The 24,025-nt window shown below is 41.2% G+C and overlaps 1 protein-coding gene across 1 annotated transcript; it reads left to right on the top strand.

The window, feature by feature from the left end:
• Window positions 1–2,734: 2,734 nt before the first annotated feature.
• Window positions 2,735–12,836, top strand: LOC108433646 (circadian-associated transcriptional repressor). The gene is made up of 6 exons (XM_017708358.2): window positions 2,735–2,917; window positions 5,619–6,081; window positions 6,738–6,813; window positions 7,736–7,814; window positions 10,164–10,293; window positions 11,101–12,836. Exons 2-6 carry the CDS (start codon window positions 5,659–5,661, stop codon window positions 11,515–11,517), a joined length of 1,125 nt encoding a protein of 374 aa, XP_017563847.2. The 5' UTR covers window positions 2,735–2,917; window positions 5,619–5,658; the 3' UTR covers window positions 11,518–12,836.
• Window positions 12,837–24,025: the final 11,189 nt, after the last annotated feature.

Genomic DNA, 24,025 nt, shown 5'->3' on the forward strand with positions numbered 1-24,025 from the left:
AGAAAGACAGCAAGGGAGAGATAGAGAGAGGAAGAAACATGTTGTCCTTGATCCTGTTTGTATGAATTATGATTTTCATGGGAGTTTAGGGAGGATAGAGAGAGGACGGGTGGGTGTCTCCCACATGCGCTCACGTTTCTCTAGGAGGAGGATTGTGACTCACTGGCTCCAGGCTTTGAATCCTCGCCTGGCCCTTCACCATAGAACTCCCCCTGAGACCAGCTGAGGGAGAGAGAGAGAGAGTGAGTCATCACTTGCGTTCTCTCGTCACCATCGCAGGTCACAATTTACTTAAACCGGTCCCTTTCGACACAGCAGCAAGAGCTATGAAATGCCTGTAGATACACAAAAATTCACTGTTGTAAGGAGGTGCCACATTCCTCATAGAGCCACATTGATGACTGAGTCATCACATTACACAGAATTCTGAGCAGGATTTCTTCAATTATTCAGGAGTCAAGATTTATAATTGTTCACTTCTCAACACATTCTAAGTCTTACTACAGCAGTAACTAGGCTAATCATTAAGCTTGTTTTTACTGTTCATATTTATAAGCAATAAAATTCAACTCAGAATCATTGACAAATCTGAGCACATTCAGGCACACAAACTAGGTCAGCAAAGTTTTTTAACTGTTTGAAGCCAATACTGACTCTTCTTTTTGTAAAAAGTTGCTTTCACTTACAGGATTTCACAGAGAAAAACATTCCTTTACAAGATGCTTCAGATTTAATTGTAGTGATTTGTTGTTATGACCATTAAAATTCACGGGAGTGAATTTGTTCAAAGTGCTCACAGTAAAAGAAAATGGAGATCTGAGCAATATATGCTAATAGGTAGTGTATGCTGTCATGCAGTGCATCCAACTCAGCGTAATGGTAAAATTATTATGGAAATTCTAAAGCCTGGTCCATACTAGCCCCTCATGACAATTGCAAAAGGTGTCCCAATTTTAGGTCAGTCTTAAACAATTATCTACTCGCAGTTCAATCATGGCTGCACCAATTCAGAATCGTAAATATTAAAGGTCCACTATGTAAGACTTTTTGTTAAAATGGAAATAAGTAACATTACTGAGTCGCTATTGTAATACAAATTTTTCACAGGTACCGCTATTAAATTGCTTATTTAAAAGAAGGAAAATATTTATTTTATTCTTAACAAAGTTGTACAAAACTTCGCCTTTTCGCTGCAAAGTGTACATACAACTAAAATAAAGGAATAAATGAAAACACCTTAGCAACCTGTGCCTCGATGTTGTCACGCGAGAAATTCTGCGAGACCCCAGACTGGCCGGGACTCTGGGTGGTGAGCGTGATGCAAAGGTGTGTGATGTATTAATCTGGGCAAATCTTGTAGTATGACGGCTGCGACGAGAGAAAGACAGGGTCCTGATTTGAGATCTGTCTGTGGGGGAGGGTCAGCCTGGGTTAGGACTGTGTAAATCCTGTTGTGTGGGCACAGTCAGGCCTACATCAGGAGGCAGCCTGAGCGGCACAGTCACGCAGGAAACATCCTCCGCAGAGACCGGAGTTCAGTATTCTTAGGCTCTGGATGGTCTCCGCGGAGCTCTGGCGCAGCCTCCGCCGGACCAGTGACGTGTGTGCTGGCTCGCAGCGCTCTGCGGACTGCAGCCCTTGTTTTTTCGGGGGAGGGAGGACCCTCCTCCCGGCAGCCTCATGACTCCGAGCGCGTAAATGCGTCACGTGTCGTGCGGGGAGCGAACTGGGCTACACACACACGGCGGCGGCTCACGTTCAGCCTCCTTCATTCATTCGCCCTGCTCCACATCCGAGCGGCCCCGTGTCTCCGACACACGCAGCCAACCAGCGCCCGGGTCAATATGTTCACATCGGTCTGTTTGCAGTTACGAAATGAAGAAATTTGTGCACACACGGGCCGGCAGAGAGAGAGGGGGGGTCGAGAGAGAGAGTGAGAGAGAGAGAGTGAGTGAGAGAGAGGGAGGGGGTCGAGAGAGAGAGAGAGGGGGGGGGGGGTCGAGAGAGAGAGAGAGTGAGGGGGGGGGGGGGTCGAGAGAGAGAGAGTGAGTGAGAGAGAGAGGGGGGGTCGAGAGAGAGAGAGAGAGAGAGAGGGGGGGGGGGGGGTCGAGAGAGAGAGAGAGGGGATCGAGAGAGAGAGATAGAAACGCTCTAAAATCGGCGCGGCGGCGAGGACTGCCGCGGAGCTCCGGCTAGGAAGCGGTTTCTAACTCACACAGACTAGCGTTTCAAATGCATGTCGGTTTTTAAAACCTCCGCTTTACGTTAAGAGTTGGACTCGAGCCGAGGGGGCACACATGCCATCATCCTGAGTTGCCCAACACGCAGACATACCTCTTAAAAACGGGAGGTTTTGGCAAACGACGTACCAACAAGTGAATTTGACAAAAGCAACGCTGAGGCTGAGGGCGAGTCTCCCGGGCTCTGTGACTGCTGTCTGTTTATTATACCTTTCTAATATCCATGTATATTATTACCCAGAGGCAGTTAAAAGCAGTTGAGAGTTGACACAGTCTCTCTCTCTCTCTCTCTCTCTCTCTCTCTCACACACACACACACACTGTCCGGCTGCTGGACTGAAACCGATCCGCGTGTCCACGTGTTTTCTCGATTTCCATCTCATTTGAATATGTAAGCTGAGCTCGCCTATCGGCCGTGGCCGCCTTCAAACGCAGACACTATTTGTCAGACGTGAGTCTGGGAGCGCAAATCGGAGAGCCCAGGCTCTGTGTACCCGCCCTCTCTCTCAGACACGTTGCCTTGGGAGAAGTAACACGGGGCGCACAATCGCAGCTCCGCATCGCTGCGAAGCCCACACGCACGTCACATCGGAGACTGGCTGCTGCCGCCGCCGCCCGAGTGTCCTGGATTTACTGCTGAACAAAGGAAACCAGCCGATTCCCTCCGTCCGCGCAAGGTACGGCTGCCCTCCTCCTTAAACCAGCGGGGACGCTTTAGAGGAGAGAAATAAACGGCGGCGGGCACGTGTACTTTAGAAATGTCATATACGGAGCGCATGTATTTACATAATGGACGCGGTGGACATTTACTGGGACTTCAGGCATTTCCGTCCGGTTTTAGGGAAGGTAAATGAACCTCCGGAGTCCGATTAGCCGTGTAATGATCGTGTAGGCCCGTTCAGAAACACGGCGCGGTCTTTCTTCTCGTTTTAACGACAGTGTCAATAAGAATACAATGTTGTTGTAAATCCTATGAGCACTACAGACTGGAGCTCGGGGCTCTTTAACATTTACAGTGTCCTTAAAGATCATTTCAAAACGTTAGTCTAGTCATCTAAGTCCAGTTAATCTAATCATTTGTGTCAGGAAAACGTGAATTAGTGTGGTCATTTGGCTTCATAGTGTGGTGAGGTGTTAGTTGTCGACGGTGCCCCACCCCTCATAAATCCTACAGGTAACTCAACTAAACACGATTTAAACGAGATTTCGTTATATTTCGTTTCTTTTTCGTGTGTGTGTGTGTGGGGGGGTGGCTGCCTGATTGACCTGTTGCCTGTTACAGCTGTTATAGGAGCAGTTTTACATCTGTGAACGCTGAGGTGTTATTTTTGTCCGTGTAGGCTGCATATCTTTACGCTTATCTTTTAAGTGGATCCACTTTACGATAATGACGCTTTTATTTATAACTCTTGAGTTACCACCAAAAAGAAGAGTTAGAAAAAAATCACGAAGGCCATTTAAACAGCCTTTTACTCAAGTTTCCTCTGAAACTTTCTCGGCAGTGGTCCACTGTGGGCTGTTTTCCGTGAGCGGTGCCTGGCCATCTGAGGTGAGATCAGAAATGAGGGGTCTGGTGATCACATTCTCACGTTTCTTCACCATCCCATTGTAACTGATTTTGAGCCCAGCTTCATGGTTGTAACGGATTTGGCTGCTTAACAAAAGCGATAAGCTTGGCTAGAGTCATGATATCACCGGTGGTTTGTTACCTTTCAGAGACGTGTTTACTGCTGTGTCTACGGCAGACTGTTACATAATGCCACTTTTATTACTCCAGAGGAAACGTGTTCATAGGCCTAGTCGCCATCTGTGGAGCAATTAATGTAGGAATTGATGTAGCATACCCAGATGATAAGTTTAAAGCTAAATATAGCTCCAGTTAATATCTAGTTGATAAATAAATTGTGGTCATTTGTCAAGATCAAAAGTTTATGTTTGCTGTGCGGTAATTCAGAAGAGAATTGATAAACCGATAGCACAACTGTGTTTGAAAGAAAGAGCAGGTGCCTTCTTGGTTTTATTGGTCTTATGCATTTTAATATGGGAGAAGCTGATTTTTAGAAGCATCATGTTCCAGACACCTCCAGCAGTTTGTTTTAAATAGACATGCTGTTTAGAGTCCATGTATACCCTATAGCTGTCTTTATGGTGTCACCCTTGTGTGAATCCTGGAGAAAAAAAGCCTTCCTCCCCGTTCTGAGACAGGGGGCTTTCGCAATTGCTCTGTTTGTCTCCTGTGCCACTTGCTCATTTAAACAAAGAAACATTTGCAGACATGATTTCAAATGCTACACCTTCACTGTTAACATGTACATCTCAATGTGACTGTTACAAAAAACCCACAGATGAGAAGACTAATAAAGCTGTGATTGGGGAAAAAAAGAAGTCTCAAACCACATCACAAGAATCTCAGTCACTTGATTCATTTGGAGCTACAAAAGCATGATGCAGGCGTTCCAGTCTTTCTGTTAATCTGCTCCAAATGTTTTACCGTTCAGTTTTCAAGTGAGGTTTAGCTGTACATATTTTATCTAATGTGTAATGTATGGGGCAGTGTCGCTCCATTCAAATGGCTGTTGTGAAGGGCTATTGTTTGTGTCCCACGGTGGTCGTCATGGTTGAGGTGTTCCAGTCTCATTGAATAAACAAGCGAGTATCTAAGCGTGTGCACACCACATTTGTAAAGGTTTTGTAATGAGGAGAAAATCACAGTGGATACCTGCATGTAAACTGGATAACAGTTATGTTTTATGCATGGCTGTAGATAACTGCTCATATAGATGCCTGAATATTTCCATATGTAATTGTTTATATGTTATACAATATTAGAAACGTGTATGTTTGTAATTTATAATTAAGAGTACAATAGTATTTTTTGTACCACTATGACACCTTATTCTCAGTCTAAAGACTGATGACTGTGCAGAAGTCAAGAGTCAGCTCTCAGACAGCAAATATATAATCTAATGAAGCTTTCAAGGGCAGTTGGTGGTTTCCAGTGCTTGTGAAGCAGTTAGTCTTTTATATGGGCACTGTTTATCCTTAGTCTGCACTTGAGGCTCAGGTGTTGTGACTGGATGGTGGCCTGTCTGCCCTATGTCGCTACCTCACAGGGTCGTGATTTCACTGGGACCGCATGCTTAGGTAGGCATTTGTACCCAGCAATGCCTGCTCGGCTGTTAATCTCTGTGTTCAGTCCAGATAGGTGACAGCATTTGAATGCGTCAGAGATATTTGAGGGCCAAAGGCAATTACACTAACAAACAACCTTTTTGTCTCCAGAATGCTTTTGATTCTTTATGGCCCTGCTTGCTGTTATCAGCATTGCATTTTGCCATTTCTGTAGTTGTAACAGCAGGCTCTTCTTTACTCCAACAGGTCAGTGATGGTCAGTGGTGGTTAGGACCTGTGGCCGAGGATGTCAGCTTCAGATTCGGACTATTCCATTGACTGGCTGGCCAGCGATGATGAGGAGGACAACGACAGTGAGGTGGAGACAAAGTGTGAACGAACACAGGGGATGCTACCTAGTGCTTGTGTAGCTGAGGACAAACCTCAAACATGCAACAGGAGTGCAGACAGCCCAGTTAAGGACAAGGAGGCCAGAAGCTCCAGGAGTAGCTCCCCCTCCAGCTGCACCAGCTCCTTCTGCAGCACAGAAAGGGAGCTTTCTCCCCCTGGAGAAAGTGATGACCGGTCTGGGTACAGCCACACCTCAGAAAGTCATAAAGGCAAGAGCAGGCAGGCACAGAAGAGAGCGTGGAGCTTGACGGTACCGGAGCAAAAAGAAAGGCAACACACAGCCAACCCAATGGAGAAGGACAGGCTGTTTGCATGCAAGGTGAGGCATGCCATGCTCGCAGTCAGTTTTGAGTCACACTTGACGCATGGGCAGAGCAGTGGAAGTGCCAGTGTACCAAAAAGGTCCCTTATCACCTGCATGATCTAGCTTCGCCCAAGCAGAATAAATGTTTGAAATATGCAAAGTGGAACCACTTCCAGGAAGACCCCTCCTTTCTTTCTCTCTAGGTGAAAAGTGAATGAGTCATTTTAGTCTTGTGAGGACTCATATTTAATTTATAGGACCACAGTAAAGTTAGTGCATGCCTCCATGCGCATGGTGAAGCTTCAGTAATTTAAATTTGTTCTGTCTTTGCAGCCTTGTTTTTTTTTCTTTTTGTGTACATCCAGTATGTGGGTAAAATTACTTATATCAGGTAGTGAAAATGAGGAGCAGGCCTCTTTGTCGGTATCCTGACATTAATATTTCACATTCAAGGGCATATGTTTTGAATTTTAGCCTATTTTGATTTTAAAAAAGCTCAAAAAAGGTCAAAAATAACTGAAATGTTCTGAAAATACATTCTTGTTTGGGGGAAAAAAAGCATATTCAGAAAACACATCCTCAGGCCATTTATAGCACAAGAGTTATTCTGTAGTGAAGAATGAATAGCGTTTGAATACGAATGATGCTGAATGATGCTCTTTGTTCCACAGTGTGTGGAGTTGCAGTGCTACATTCACCCGTTGTCCTCCATCCTGAACGGCCTCCGCTCTGGCAGATACAGAGAACGTGAGTAGAGGCCCTTTCGGCATGCTGTACTTTCAGTGGGCTGTTGCCATGTTAATGCCCATATATTGCACACTATTAAAGCTACAAGCATTCGATCAGTAAAGCTGTTGCCCTTCAAAACAATTGACGAGTATTGGCCAAATCAGAGGCAGTTTGCCAAGGCATGACCTATATGTTCCTGAGATTTGATGGTAGCGTCTGTGGTGTACATTATTTGATGCAACCCTATCACATAACTACAACCTTTTACTCTTGGGATCACTGCTTCATTCTCTCACAATAGAGCACAGTCACCATAAAGGAACAGGCACCACGAGATACAAAACACCTCATTCTGTAAATTCCCTAAAGCTTTTCTTCACATATTAACAACACAATGGATGTAGTCTCAGGGGTGTACAATGCTTCTCTCTCAATTGCCCACAAGCTGTAGAATAAAACACTTCAGAAAACAGTTGGCCTGCATGCTTTTTGTGTACTAACTTCGCAAGTACATTGGCTTCAACAGAGGTACTTTATAAAGTTGTGGTTAGAGGATTGGTGAAGTGCATTTGAGCCAGACGTGGCTTTAACACGTACTACCACATGGAATTAAGCTTGGTAGATGCTGAATGATGCATTTTGTTGGCCAGGCTTTAGTTCCACATGGCTTAGTGGGCATGCGGGCAGGCTGTGCAGCGGGCCAGGCTGCTCACGAATGCTCTGGCTGTGGGATCTGTGTCAAAGCCCGCGACCCCCAGACTTCCTGGTCACAGAGACAGAGAGTCTGCCCTCCCACACACTTCACAGGAATCCATCTGCTCTACAGACGCAGCTCGGCCTGTCAGAGACAATGCTCTGGAGTTGTTAGATGTTTTTGTTTGTTTTTTTGTTTGTTTGTTTGTTTTTTTAAAACATGCAAAACTGTCTTTTCCTTTCACAGGGCTCAGCACTTTTCAAGAGAGTGTGGCCATGGATCGAATCCAGAGGATAATGGGGGTCCTGCAGAACCCGTGCATGGGGTAAGAGTCTTCTTTGTCACAACGCACCAATATGGGAATTCTTGTCCAGTGCCGTAATCTGGTCATTTTTACATACATATCTTCTGATGTGGATGTACATTTATCAAATCAAATCAAATCAAATTTATTTGTATAGCGCTTTTTACAACGGATGTTGTCACAAAGCAGCTTTACAGAATTTCGGAAAAGATTTACATTTATGAACCATAAGCCATAAAAGTGGGTTTAGATCCATCTGAATTAACATTATTCTGATTCTGATAGAGTAATATTTTTGTATAGGGTTACAACTGCAGAAAAAATCATAAGAATAAAAATAAAGAAGAAAAAAAAAATAAAGAAGAAAAAACTTTTCTGAGGTTTATTAATTAACCAGAACAGAAAAAGAACCAGTGGTGCCACATTAAAAAAAAAATACTTTCAAAAACCATGAATACAGTGATTATTATTATTAAACTTTTCACATATTGTGCTGAATTAGATCCAGATAACTAGGGCCAATTATGTTCGCTTTGCAATGAAACATGTATTCGGCTAATGTTCTTGAAAGCACTATTGCTTTCCATAATATGCTTAGAAAAGTATATTATGTGACTTTTATCACAATAATGATAATCATTATATTACTCACCCCTAATCTAATAAATTGTCCTAAGGCAGTTATCCGTCAATACAGATGTAATTCTAAAATCATTGTGCACCGCTACTTCCTTCTTTTCCATATTCAACCCACACATAACTTGCTGAATTTGCCCATCCATCACACTGATGGCAGTGTGTATGTATATATACTTATTCAGTCTGATTTACCTACCAGTGTTGCACTCACCCACGCTCTTGTTGATAGACAGGTGTATGTGGGCATTCACATGTGTTTAAGGGTTTGTGGCATGCAGACCAAGTCTCAGATTTTCCAGTGCACTACTGAATAGCTCCTGTACAGCTGTAGATGTGTTTGTGGCTTCTCAGCAGGTCTCTTCTTGCTCTGGATGCTAAAGTGACACCTGTGAAGGCTGTAGGCCCACAGCATGAGGCTCCACTGTGGGCCAGCAGGAGGGCCAATCAGCCCTGTTAGATCAGCTGTTACAGAGCTTAAAGTGGATGTACTACAGTGGACAGTCCTCGCCCAGGTCATTAAAAATGTCCTGAGCTCCATTCTGGGAATAACCTTGCATCCAGTTGATTGGCTCTGCTGGTGAGACTGTGTAATGGCCTATGATGTCACTGTTAGAAAGTGAAAAGTCTTCTGTTGCTTCAAACAGTTTGCTGTTCCAGGGGAGGTCAGAGTGGGTAATGGACACAATATTCTACATTTTCAGAGCAGCTTTTGGCAAATAGCCCCGCTCTGTGTCCTTTTGTGTTACATAGCTTAAAAAATCCACTCTCCTTATGTTGATGTAGTTATGGTATATAGTGTCTAGTCTGACAGTCTGACCTGAGGCCTGTAAGGTTGTAGCTGGTCCAGTATGTTGTTGAAACATTGTAGTCATCTGAAATAAGAAGCCGATGACTGTCATGGATCTACAGTTTTGGGTGGAGTGCTTATTTAGGCCATCTGATCAAGGCACCGAGCCCAGACAGCCCCAGTTCAACCACCAGCTGCTCCCGACACTGGAGAGACAAAGCGGGGGGAGTGGCCGCCTCCCTGCAGGCAGACGCAGCATGGAGGGGGAGCAAAGAGAGGTCGTCATGCACCTCCTCCCTCGGGCTATACCATTATGCCAGCTGGCAGCTCCTCAGAGGAGGTGCTCAATGGTGGAAAGGAGATAAAAGTGACTTTTCTGGCAAGAACCATTCTAGATAATCTATTGCATAAATTGAACATGCTTAGAATGGGGACACAGCAGGTAGACCCTGGTCATGTGATTTACACTAATCTCCATTAACCATCTGCTGGGGCCCACTAGGAGTCAATGGGTGCCAGTCTGTGTGTGTGCTTGCTTGTGTATGTGTGTGTAGGGGTGGCGTGTAAGCCTGCGTCACTTTTCCTTAGCAGAACTACTTTTCTTTTCTGTGCAGCGCGGTTGCCAGTGCCCCGCTGCAGGCTTACGTACCTATTTTTAGAGGCGAGAGAAACGTTGTGCTTCATGCCACGTGTGGGCACAAACATGTGTGAATCAGCCTAGGACGTGTTCTAGACTGGAGAGAGACAGAGTGTACTCTATACGTGGTGAGGTGCTCTTTTGCATCCGATGAGGTCAGCAAGAGAGACTAGACTTTCACACTTACTCAGATCAGAACTGATGCACTCCCTGTTTCAAACTCGTGCCACTTGAATGTTTTTTATTTATGTATTCCGGTCATGAGTAGGTAGCTCCTGCTAAATCATATCCTTCCTGTGCCCTGCAGTGAGCAGTATGTCAACATCATTCTGAAAATGGAGGAAATGCTGAAGAGCTGGTTCCCTCACGTAAAACCCCACCAACAAGCCGCTGCCGTGGAGTTGACACAAGAGACAACTCCACTAAAGAAACTGAAGGTAATATGTTTGTTACTGGTTATTGTGGCTGTGACATTTGTGCTTTGAAACCTGGCAGGAGGCTTTCATAAACAGCAAAATTTAGTAGGATAGAAATCCCCAGGTTTTTTTTTTTCCTTAAAGAAGTAAGTGTGGGTGGAGACCATGAGACACAATGTACTTTACTAGCACATTGTGTACTAGTTTACTTTGTTTCTGTAGTGCAAGTGTCATCATTTAAGAAGGGGAAAAGCAATGAGTTTAATGCCTGTGTAAAACCGAAGGTAATTTCACCCCAGTGTTCCTCCTAGACACAGACATGTCATGAGCATGAGTAAGGTGACTACTGGCAGACAGCAAAGGACAGCCTAAAATGTCCATTATTCTTTAATCACTGGGCTAGTGAGGAACAGGGCAGGCAGAAAGGGATTAAAATCTATTTTTACAGTTGAAAGGTACTACGCACACATCTCTTGTTCCCTAAGAACAAAGGTAATTTGGGAAAAGAGCCTCCCTGAATAGCTAAGGGTGAACAAAGTCATCTGCGTAAAAGATCATTCCAGGGTTGTTTCTGTACAAGTCTTCCTAATTTTGGCTGCTGGATTCTCGTCTTTAAATAGACTTGCATATTCTTATGGTGATTCATAAGCCTAAGCTCACTTATTGGATTGCTTGGCTTTTCCCAAGATAGCATTCACTTTCTAGAAAAAAAAAATACACCGACATAAAGTAGTAATAAACAGTATAAATGAATACAGTGTACTGAACAGTTTTCATCTCACGCGAATGTGAAATAAAGAAGTAATGTACTCTTTCTCTGTGCTTCAGTTATCCTCAGCTCCTGTCCCCATGTCCACTGGTTTGGTTAACCCTGCCACTAGCAGTGCTGCCCACATGGGTACCAAGGCCATGCGGGTCAGTGACCTCACCCCCGCTGCGCCTTACTCCGCCACCAACCTCAAATGGCTTCACACATCTCCTATTTGCTCACCCACAGCCGAGCAGGCCCAGGGGACGATCCGGAACTTTTTAACAGCCCACAGAGACAAGGACATAACACAGGACAACTCCGTGTCCTCCAGCACGGACACACCACAACCTAAGACGGACTCGATGCCCGGTCGGCCTCCTCCGGGCAAGATCAACGCCCCCTGCCTGGAGAGACTGCTGAAATCCACAGAGAGCATTATCAGCCAGAAAGGTTCTGGGGGTACGGGCGGCATGGCAGCTGGCGGCTGGTCCTAGTCTACAGAGATGGCTCTGGACCATCAGAGCCAGGCCAGCACCTACCGGAGTCAGTCAGCTCACTCTAGTGTAAAGCGTACCGCTCCATTTCAGCCTTCAGGAGAGACACAAAGCCAAGCAAGCCCAGCTTAGCACCTAGAGGAACACAGCCTTCAGATACACGCAAGAGCATCAGCTGGTGTGACTGGTGTGTGTCATTGTGTCCTCATCTAACTTGTGCATCAGAACTGAATCATCACTGTTGGATTACAGTGTGTGTGTATGTGTGTACGCATGTGTGTGTATGTGCGTGTGAATGCAGCAAGTGTAAGTTAGGAAAGCCCTCTGATGCTGAGCCCCCTGAGCTCTCTTTAAGGAGACTATCCCTGGTGAGACAGGATGTGCATAGACTACAGTGGCTCGACATGTTGAGGCACTATTGGTATCTGTGAATAAAAGCAAGCATGACTTCAGAAAGGGAAGGGAAAAGAGGGAGTAATACGTTTTTTGGGAACACTTCAGATATTCCAGTGTGTCAGTACTCTCCATTGTAGTTGTAGTTTAAATACGTGGGTTGAATGTGAATTTTGCTTTTCTTTTTCTTTTTTTTTCCATCCACTCTACCGAGTCGGTTGATGTGACTGTTACTTCATAGGTTTAAAATTCTAGCTACGTTTTTGGTACAACGGTTCTACCTCAATCTGACACCATGTCAACAGTTGTGTACAGGAACGAACAAGAATGAGCGTACACTAACGTCAAAATCAGAAAGAGGGGGCCGACTAAGATCATGGTGAGCCAAATTTGCCTGTAGTGCCCGGGGTCTTGGGTACAGGCTGCTCTGCTTGTTTGAACCCAGGAGCCTCTTTCCGTTAGGAAAAGCTCCGGAGGCCTGACTGGTGCCATTGTATAGAATGTGAACTGCAAATTTCTTTCACTTTTTTTTCTTTCTCTGAGAATCTCCCAGTTTGAGGGCATCCAGTGCCTGTTAATTCGATGTCAAGCTGTGCCTGTACACTGGTTTTGAAGTGAAATGCGAACCATTTGGAATACCTGCAACCTCTAAAGGATCAACTGAAACAAATCATTCAGGAACCCTCCAAACTCCTGCCATTTCCTGTTATCACATAAATTATTGAAATGTTTGCCAACCGCTCTTTGTGGTCAAGTGGAACAATGACATTGCTGTTTGCCACAGAGCTGGATGATATCTTGAGAGGGAGAAGGTATTCAAAGTTTGTGTAAATATTTTAAGTTGTTAAACTACCCTTTGCAAAGTGGCCTTTATAGTGTGATATTTTATACTTTCAAAATAAATGTGGTTATATTTGTTTGGCGTATTCCCGTTGTCTCAGCCCCCCCTTTTCTTCTTCACCTCACCTGACTGGTCTCTCCGATTTAACAGTCAATCATGATTTCATTCTTGTCTTACTACAACCTCGACGTACAGTCCAAACTGAATTATTCAAGAGGATCTTGCTTTGTTAATTCATAAAGTGAAAGGTGAAGCATTACAGCATCCCCAACGTGGCTGGCCTTGTGTGTTCTCATTATCACTTTGATGTCCCACCAGGACACTGGCCTCTTTGTTCTCCAAATCTTTTGATATAAATAAATTGTATTCAGCTATCTCAGTCATCCTTAGCCATCTCACCACAGCATAACCGAACCAAACCAAACTTAGCTCGCCAATCTGGCACGTCGAAGAATAGCAGGACCTGAAATTTGACTCATGTTAAATCACAACTTGACCTGAATCCATTACCTGTCAAAGAATACTGAATAGCACTAAAGTGATCTCAAATGATTAACTGCCCTTGAGTTTCTGGGAAGGAGAAGGTCAGATGGGGGAGTGCCCTGCAGAATCAAAAACCACATCCTCATGGGAACAGAAAAGAAAATGTTATTCTGCACAGCGAGCGATTCAAATGAGCTTCTCCTTCCCATCCTCCTGCGGCTGTTGAAATTGAAAATCAGGCTTATAAAATCAACCACGCTCAACGGACCCTGAAAAAGATACGGTTTCACTTCTCGCTGCAGTTCTAGGGAAAGATTTCTTTCTGACGAGAACCTGGCTTGCCTGCCACTGTACTTTATTCTAAAAAATAACATATTTTCAATGTCTTCTGTGCTAATCTCACTGATTGGAAGCTCATTTTTATGCAAAAAAACCTTTGAAACGTCTTGTTCAAATGTTACTCAGCTGTCAACATGTTGAGATGTCAAAAGAGTAACTTAAGAGAGTGAAACAAGAAGCCAATTTCAAGCACTTTCACTTCACAGAAATCCTTGTCCTCAGATCAACCATACAATAGCGCTCTTCAGGCTGTTAGATGAGTACAGTAACAACGTACACTGCATGACTGACATTATGCAGTCATCTATGGGTTCAAAAAACAAAGAGCAGTGACTGCTGTGATGAGCTGGTTTTCTCATGTCCTGTTCAAGTATAAACCAGTCTAACTGCTCAAATGCTAATGAGGCCTCATTCACAGATTGTTCTTAAGAAACTTCTTTTGAAAACCTGCTTATGCAGTTTTCATGAAGATTCTGACACAAAAGTTTCCTGTTTGAGATTTCTTCTTAGGTAAAAACAGAATCTGCGCTCACTTAAGAACACTGACTATTACTTAGGAACACAATCAAGAAAAAACACATATATTGGTGAATGACGCTGAATGAACTCAGACATCCAATATTAAAACGTCTCCTTAAATGTTATGTAATTAGTACAAAAGCATTTTTAACTCTTGTGAATGTAATATATGACATATTTATATATATTTATATACATAGGAAAACACAGATGTATTTCAGATTCATGATTATATCTTGTGACAGTATATGAGCACACTCAAAAATAAAGATTCCTAAATAGTTCTTGTCTTGGACACACGATTTTCAGAAAATAAATAAATAAATAAATTGGTGTAGAATCTTTCCGTTACGTGGAGGTCAGCTCTCAGAAACTCAAGCACAGAGTTGATGCAGTTTATTTTTTCCATTTTAACAATTTTCATTTTCATCACTGACCATATAAAATACAATATTTTTACATGTTTTGCTTTGAATTGGATACAATTTTTAAAAAGATGTTACAAAATTGCATCCATTTGTTTTGAAGGTTGTGAAAACTTCTTACTCAAATTTTTAATTGTATTTAAGTTTGTTATTTTAGTCATAACAAGTGAAATGAAGAGGAAATTTCATTTGTAGGTCATTGTTCAAATTTAAGCAAAATTTGTGACACTGACCTTGTTAAGGCCTTTGTACAAAAAGGTCAGATTGTTTTGTCTTATCTTTCCACTGGAGCTCACAGATGAATGTAATCTACTCATCAGAAGCTTTTGTCACTGTTAGTGATCAGAATCATGTCAGTTTAAGTGTATGCTGTCATTAAAGCATAAGGAGGACCAACACTACTGTTCACTCAGATTGTTCTCCTGATAATATAATGTGTAATGAAAAAAAGTTATATTAAGTTATATAGAGGTTATTTTACAGATAAGCGGTAAATGAATATTTCAAATTATAGAATGAATATGTATGTTGTAAATTCGTTAGGGACGCCTGCACAAAATCTTGCAATTTCATGTATTCTCAATGCCCCAAACCACCTGATCAAACTCATAAAAAGCTTGACAGTTATCCGATGAGTGGGCTTAGGTGTGCCGAGCTGGTGAAGGGGCAGGGGTCCGCAAAGCTGAAGCTGGTCCCATTGTTTGTAATGGTGTAAATGAGACCATGTGTGAGTAATACTAAAATGTGATGAGAAGACCTGTGGTTAGATTTTTGCAGCATTCATGAGATTTGTGTTTGTGTATCTTTCATTCATTGGCTGTATTTTTTTTTTATATTATTTTTATCATTAATCATGTTAGGAATGAAGGGATATGTCACAAACTGATACATGAAAATTGCAATTTTTTGGTCCAAAACAGTACAAAGTATGTTGAGAAATTCAGAATATTATATTTGTTTTCTCCCACAAATGATGCTATAAGACAGTTTAGAGTGTGGACTGCTGGGATATGTAGTATTTGTGACAGTCAGAAGTAGGCATAAACTGAGCGCTTTAAACAGTTGCTGAGGGTCTCTGAGAGTGAGAAAGATTCTTGATGCTCACACATCTCAGTTACAAAAAGGATTCTTTGAAGAACCATCCACTGAGGGCTTCTTCAAGGAGCCAAAATAATTCTTTTTTTACATTTATTAATAAGAGTTTGGGACCCAGTTTGTGCCTGGCTTGGGCAACACTGTCTGACTCTGAACAGGATACATGTGCATGGCAGGAACACATTACCTTAGCTGAACTCTGCACACCAAAACCCACGTCACATCCTTGTTCCGAGGGGGCAGGAACAGTTAACCCCCAACTTCTGCTTCTCACCTCATTCTTGCAAAATATTTTTTCACACAGCATGGTGTGGAAGGAGAGGGCAGCTGATGAAGGCCAGACAGACTAATAAAGACTGTTTGCTATTAGTTCAGTTTCTAAACAACCCAAAATGTTGTGAATGGCTCCAAAATTAGACAAATAATAACTATAATAATGACTGAAAATTAATGAGTCAATTTACAGCATGCATAGGGGAGCTTTAAACCTGGGGAGCTTTGAATGTGTGCACAATCATTATGGGTGATCAAGAATAAATCTCTTTCATACCAATCATACTGATTATCTCTAAACTGAGTGTGAAATGCTAATACCTTATTAACACCAACACAATCTAGCCTCTCAGAGAGGCAGCTGAGTACCAGTGCAGCATGACGTGGGGGTTCTTTGGCATGATATCAAATACAAAATCAAAAGTTTTAATGCCCAAGCTTTTAAAAAGGATCAAACCCCTTAAAGGCCACTACTGTTTGCATTAGCTTTCCTGGAATCATATGCTGGTCACGCGCTGTCAGTCCTAGATTAGCTAAGAAGGACAGTGGGAGGCAAGTCTAGTGCTGACCAAGACTTATTCATCTCTTTCTTTCTGTCTCTCTCTCTCTCTCTCTCTCTCTCTCTCTCTCTCTCTCTCGACTCTGAATACTTTCAGACAACAAGAGGAAGTCCTTTTGAATAGAAGGAAGAATGACACTGAGGACTGATGATTTGCAGTATGCTCTGTTCTGTACAGTTCACACTGAGCAACACAGAAAAAAAAATGCCATTTGACACAACAGCTGCCCTTTACACTGACCAATAGAAATGATCCAAAATAACCTGGTTAAGAGCATCATACAAAGTTTAGAGTTTCAGAGAAACAAGGTTTTCTAATAACAGAGATGATATACCCAAATACATGACGTTCTTACAGATTCTAACAGTTATGTCAACTCCTATTCTCACAGTTATGTCTACTGGGTAAGAGAAATAACACTGACACACAGGCAAGTACATGCAGGTAATGAAGTAGGCTGTGAGTAAATAGAAGAAATTCACACCTGCTTTGATATAGGCTGTTATGTATGGAAGCCTATTCCTGTCAGGTGGAAGAGAAATAATATCTGTTTTTTTTCTCTTTCTCTGTTACTGTCCTGGAATATTTACTTATTTTCTCAAAATTCTGACTTATGATGTCAAAAATTACATAAAATTATGATTTTGCATTATTAAGAGACATTAAATTTCAGGAAAGTAATTATTTTTAACATAGTACAGAAAAATGTTGAGAAAATAAGTCATTATTGTGAGATATTTAGTCATTATTTCTACATGGTAAGTAATTATTTGGGCACATAAGTCATTATTTCTATACATGTCAATATTTTAAAAAGAAAAGTAATCATTTTGACAAAATTTTGAAACTCAAACTTTCACAAAAATGCTATTATAAAACAAAAAGTCAGAATTGTGAGAAATAAGTCATTATTGTCTCAGTTTATGTTTGAGACACAATAAAGTTCACACAAAATCTAAACTGAAACAAATGCATTTCAAACACTGCAACCTTTCATGCATCAAAAGCATTTTTTCAATAATTTCTTTCAATACACCAAGCAAAAGCATGTAAAGTGGTTCTGTGTGGTGTAAATAGGCTCAAAGAGGCTATGGGCAACATACAGTCAAGCTCTGGTGTGCTCACTGGAGGATGTGGTAAATGGTTTCCTTAGAAGACTGCTAAGGCATGAGAAAAGAGGGAGAGAGAGAGAAAAGAAAGAAAGAGAGAGAGGCAGAGAGAGGGTGAGAGAAAGAGAGACAGAGTGAGCACACTGATCACACTAATGATGGGGACATTTAGATAGCACTGGTTGCTGGTCTCTTTCACTATATATATATTGAGGAACAAAGGCAGCTGGAACAAAAACAGCCCATTCATTCTGAATTGCCCTTGATTTGTGCTCCCGCTGGGTCTAAAATGACAAGGCCGCACAGCAACAGGGCTGATTGGAGAGACAAAGCAATTTCTCTCTCCTTTCTAAAGCCTTGGAACTGCTCAAGGTTCTGAGTAGAGCTCTAGATTTTTCTGCTACTTTAAGCAACAGGACATTGCATTGACTTTGGTTTTCAGTCTGTGTAGTGACTACAGATCATGTATATTTAAATCAGCTTTTGAACTGAGAAATGAGAGACCTTGGTTAAAATAAGATTTGAAGCCAAGAGCGATATTTAAATTTATACTTGCAGTGAAGAAAGACTTCAGTGCCATGACAGTACAAGCCAAAAAATACTTCAGTGTCAGCATGATGCTCAGAGAGGCTATAAACATACATGGTTTCATTACGGGAACACAGTGTCCTCTACTTGGTGAAAAAAGCTGACAAAACTAATAAAGCAATGGTGGAAATGGATGAAATGATTGTCAGAGGGACTACATTACTCAACGCTTGCAAAGAAAGCAGCATAGCTTGTTAATAATTAATAAAATGCTAAATGGGTTGTGCCTTCCACTCAATGACTACTGGGATAGGCTCCAGCTTCCCCATGACCCAGAAGATTTCAGTGAAGACAACACATTTTAAACGTTAGTACAGCTACTCTGTTTTTGCTCTGGTGCATTCAGTCCTGCTAATTGTATGTGTGGGTGATCAGATGTGCTGCTGATTAAGGCTGTCCAACTAGTATTCCCAGTGAGCACACAACCTTATTTTACCTCTAAACTGGATTGTTACTGTATTTGATGCTATATTTAAATCAAAGGATATATAAACACACACACACACACACACATACATGCCCACACACACACACATTTTCTAAGCCGCTTCGCTCTCAGGGTCACGGGGGGTGCTGGAGCCTATCCCAGCTGTCATTGGGCAGAAGTCAGGATACTCGTGGACAGGTCGCCAGTCCACCGCAGGGTGGATATATAAACAGAAAAATCATTTTTAGATAGTTTGATGTAGTATGTGAACATTGTTAAAGTTTCAAAACCTACCATTCACCCCCCACCCCACCCCTTTTTATTCCCTTTTAGGAGATCCTTAGCAGCACAATTCTAAGCCAGTGGTTCGCAACCTGGTCCTCAGGGCCCCCTGATGGCCCACGTTTTTACTCCACCCTAACTTCAAACACTTAAGGAAGAAGGAAAAATATGGACTGTCTGGGGGCCAAGGACCATGTTGAAACCACTGGACTAAGCGTTGAAATTTAAAACTCATTATAAGTTTACTACTTCTGTGAAGTCATAAAAACTAATACATTTACATATTCCCCTGTTCAACTTACAGTAGTTTAACCTCATAACCTGCCTTTTTTCTCTTCTTGAGGCGCAATACAGGACAGCCAATCAGAACAAAGTTCATATACAAACAAAAAGCAGTGATTTGTAAATTCTATCTTTTACAGCAATTTAATTGAAAACAGCACAGAAAATATTTTTTTATGTTTTACCTTAATACCTTCATTGATTTTTTAAACATAGCCTCATTCAACATATCTTACTAAGCTATTTCTCAAATTTGAGATATTCTTAAGCACAGTCCTAAGAAAAAGTAAGTATCTGATTCATAACGTTCTTAAACCATATAATTTTGCACACCTTTGTGCTCTTGTCTGTGTGTGTATATTCTGTTCTTACATGACGTACCCAAGGTGTTGAGTGAGGTCCCTTGTTTCTCATGCCAGAACTGCAAATGATTAGAAGGTTTCACTGTACACAGTTCATGACTTTATTAACAGATTCAGAATATCCACAGAACTCTCTTGAATGTCCATGACCTTTGACTGCGCCCACTGCATAAAAAACTGCATATTTCTGTAATGATAATAGGCTCAAGAATGCTTTGGAAAACCTGTGTCTGTAAACACAGTTCATTGCTGAATCTACAAAGCAAATGAAGACTTTACTACTCAAAGCACAATCCATATATCAACAACATCCAGAAACACTGCCGAACTCTATGGAACAAAGCTCATCCATGTTGGACTTACACAAAGTGGAAATGGTGTGGTCTGATGAGTCCACCTTTCATGTAGTTTATGTAGGAATAAAAGGATGTTATGTTCTCCAGGCCAAGGACCATCCTGTTTGTTCAGAAGCCAGTGTCTCTCATGATACAAGGAACTGTTAGTCCCCATGGCATGGGTACCTTGCACACCTGTGAAGTTACCATTAATGCAGAGGGGCAGACACACAATTTGGAACAACATATCTCTGCTGTCGGAACAAAACCTCAGATCTCCAAAATAATAACTTTACAGGAGAAAGACAAAAACATACTTCAAATGTAAGTGAGTGGAACCACACTTTTTTGTAAGTACGTTTAGTCCATTCATCATGAAATTAACACAATATGTAAAGGGCAACAGACATTTTCAACTTTTTGTCTGGTTTTGTTCCAGCGATATGCTACCGTCCAGAAATGGACAGTGTGTTTATCAGGGATGCCCCTGCATTTCAGCAAGACAATGCCAAGCCACATTCTACATGTTACAACAGCATGGCTTGGTAGACAGGGCAATATACAACATATGACAATGAGACCCTGGACTGTGGATGCAGCTGAAGTGTTATACTAGGCAAGAATTGGGAAAAAGTCTACTTTCACAACTACAACAATTGGTGTTCTCAGTTGTCAAACCATTATTGAATGCTGTTAAAAGGAAAGGTGATGTAACACAGTGGTAAACATACCCTTGTTCCAACAATCAAGCTAATCTGTTGAAGCATTAAATATCTTGTCTTTAAGCTGTTTAAGCTGTCTTTAATTTGTTAGTAAAGTATTTTAACTAGCATACTATTGCAATATCTGAAGTCTATTTAGTTTATGAGAATATATGTAAGGCACTACTAGAATTGCTCTGCAGATGTGCAGAACAGAGCAACAAAAGGCCAGAAAAGATTATCCAGCTTGGGGCCCATGAACTGTTATTTTACATTGTGTAATAGCCTCCACTTTTCTCCTTTTGTCTGTGTAGTAAGAACATTGGGTATTTTCTCTTTCATGCCTGTAGAATTAGAAAATTGCTCATTAAGTTGTTAAGAGATTCAACAGGTAATTTATTCTCACCATACAGAGATAATGATCTCATTTGTCACAGGAGACCTCGCACTTCTTGCTGCGTGAACTATGGTCCTTTTTTTATAGATGTAAAAATAACCTGAGAGCCAGTCATTATAACGATCACACCTGTACCATCAGCCAAGCACAAACAGGCAGGCTTCTATTTGATTACGTCTCTGCAGCCTTTATGTCGATACAAAGGCTAAAAGCAAAAAAGATGGCTGTTTAACTTTACTGAATTAACAAATTACATATGGGAGGTCAAGTTGGGTTGAATGACACCAAAGTTGGCCATTAAACACATGAACTCTGGGGTTGACAAATTGCGTGTTAATAATACAAAATGATGACAGGTTTTCAAGTGGTATCTGTATCTTGGACTAAACCATGTGCAGAATACACTCGAAATGGTGGCCATTAATCAGCACACTTGCCAGCTCAGCTTTATTGGCATGCTAGCTCCAATATGTCACAGTCCAAAAAAAGAAAAAAGCACATAGGTTACTAGTACATTGACTGTGTTTGATGCTTCAAAAGAGGAGTCACCTTTAACTTAGACCCCAAATGGATCAGTCAGACTGCTCATAGTACAGATCCTTTGTTCAGAGATCATTTGGTAAACACATGACAAAATGGCTGGAACATTTGATCTGGAGATGCAAGATGATACAGCAGCATTAAAAATGAAGGAGCTAAAGCAGGGAGTCTGGTATTGGCCTGCATTGGCCTGATTATGTATGCACAGTCTATAGACTATAGTGATCTTAAGAGTTGAGATAAGTATGATGTCTAGGTGATGATTCTCTCTTTCATTTACTTGCTCAAGTACTGTTTGATTGTTTTTAGCTCTGAGCCTGGTGTCATTAGTAGTAAGTGAGAGAAGTTCACTGAAGCCTCTAAAGTACTTATCGAAGATACACAGCACAGTGCAAATCTCAGAGACCACCACTGTTTATTTAATTTCCAGTCAAAACAGCCACTTTGTTTTGGCCCAGTAAATTACACAGAAGCCTCAACAACCAAATATAATATCAACTCTAGTGTGTCCAATCTTTGCTGCAGGGATATTTTTCCACACTTCCAAAGTTCAGTCTTTGAATTTAGTTGCATTTTCTGGTTCTCATAATCCAAATATTCCGAAACACATTCAGTGATGTTGAGGTCTGGACTCTGGTGTGGTCAGTCCATCATTTTGAGAACACCAGCAGCTCCTTTATTTGATTTGTGAAGTTTCTTCTTTTTGTGTCTGTTTTCTTTTCTCAGTAACAGCTACTTGACAGCTACACATCCTTTCAGACTCATAGTGTTAAGTTGTTGTCTCACAGTGGAAGGATGGACAGAAACACCTGTGGATTTTTTCAGATCTGGAGTAAGAGTGAAACTTGATTTTCTCCTCTCTCTCAAAGATAAAACTTTAAGTACTTTATCTGATGGTGACAGTTTTGGCGGTCTGTCAGGTCTTGCATGGTTGTTAACCCTTAAAAACCTAGGCTTATTTCATAATATGGCTTATTATGGAGTAGTGCAAAGGATTTCAATGCAGACCGGATGACCTATTGATAGGTTAGAGAAGTATGTAATAATAACCCCTTAAATAGCCATTGGTCATAGTCCAATTTTCTCTGTATCTTTTCATATTTTTTTTAACTCCATGTTTGGAAGCTCCTAGATTTTCACAATATTTCTTCTGATGTTCATTCTTATGCATGTTAAGCAATGTCCTCTGTAATATCTCCTGAAAAATAAATAACTTGTATTATATTGCTATATTTAATGCAAACTAAATCAGTTATGGGTGGTTTCTGTCATCTGCTCAGCATACTGTAGTTAGCAAATTATTATTTTCAATCTAATTCACAGGCAGACCTCTACCTACTGAGTGAACAAAAAGGTAGGTTCTAGGTAACTCTGACCTGGGATAGACGGGTTGATGACAAAGAGTCAGTATGTCTGACTTTAATGTTACTCACTGAGAATTAGTCTTCATTTAAAAATAATAGATAGATTAATTACTAGATGTTTTACACTAAATTGAAGGTGTGTTGCTGAAAATATGGGAAAATGCAAAAAAGCAGATATCTGTCTATATAAATGCAACACTGCCTTCATGTGACTGTTGTATGCATATGAACAATGGAGAGAGTGAAAGGAAAAGTAATACATACTATTGTTCAAAAGTCTTAGACACACACACACACACACACACACACACACATACATTTTTCAAACTACTGATCCTCCTTGGTACTTATGCAAATAGTTTAAAACTATTTATCTTGAGTAAATGTGTTTTTGCCCAAAAAAACACTAAATGACTACAGTGATGACAGTAGTTTCAGCCTCATTTCCTGGAACTGAAGAAAGATATGACTGAAACTCTTGTTATTGAACTAGAAGCACAGAGAAAACAGAAATCCTGTGTATTTAGACTCTCTATCTGTGAAGGCCAAAAACTGCATCAAGAATCTAGGAGTCATTTTAAGACTGTGAACCTAGCTTCAAAGTGTGCAAAAGGGCATACTGTCACCTCCAGAATATCTGTAAAGAACATGACATTCTCTGAACTGCTGATACTGAAAAACTCATGAATGTTTTGCTGTCAACAAAACCGTATTTCTTGTATCCTATCTGCCTTACCAAATAGCTCTATTACAAATTTATAGAATCAAAATGCAGGTGTCAGATTCCTGACATAAATGAGGTATCATATCATACCAGCTCGCAAATCCTTTCATTAACTGCCTATATAATTTTATATATACCATCATGTTTATTTTAATATTAACTAGATTTTTTACACTGTTAAATTGTGCTGTTCATTCTTTTCCTTCTTCTTTCTTTATTGAGTCTTTTTTCTTACTTCACTTCATCTTCATTTTCTTTAGAAAGAAGTGATCTGTATGATCATTAGTAGTACTAGTAATAGCAGCAATAGTGGTACTAGTAGTATCAGTATTAGTAGTGCCAGTGGTAGGAGAAGCAGTAGTAATATGAAAAAGTAGTAGTAGTGATATATTAATAGTAAAAAGTAATACCAGTAGTAGTAACAATAGTTGTAGAAATATTGATAGTAGTGGTAGTAGAATGAGCAGCA

The sequence above is a fragment of the Pygocentrus nattereri genome, chromosome 11 (assembly GCF_015220715.1).
Source record: "Pygocentrus nattereri isolate fPygNat1 chromosome 11, fPygNat1.pri, whole genome shotgun sequence".
Lineage (NCBI taxonomy): Eukaryota > Metazoa > Chordata > Actinopteri > Characiformes > Serrasalmidae > Pygocentrus > Pygocentrus nattereri.

Bases quoted from the DNA above. Each gene is read 5' to 3' on its own strand.
- LOC108433646 (XM_017708358.2), top strand. From the start codon at position 5,659: ATGTCAGCTTCAGATTCGGACTATTCCATTGACTGGCTGGCCAGCGAT. The intron at 6,082-6,737 runs GTGAGGCATGCC...TTTGTTCCACAG, and splicing joins ACAGGCTGTTTGCATGCAAG to TGTGTGGAGTTGCAGTGCTA. The intron at 10,294-11,100 runs GTAATATGTTTG...TCTGTGCTTCAG, and splicing joins CTCCACTAAAGAAACTGAAG to TTATCCTCAGCTCCTGTCCC.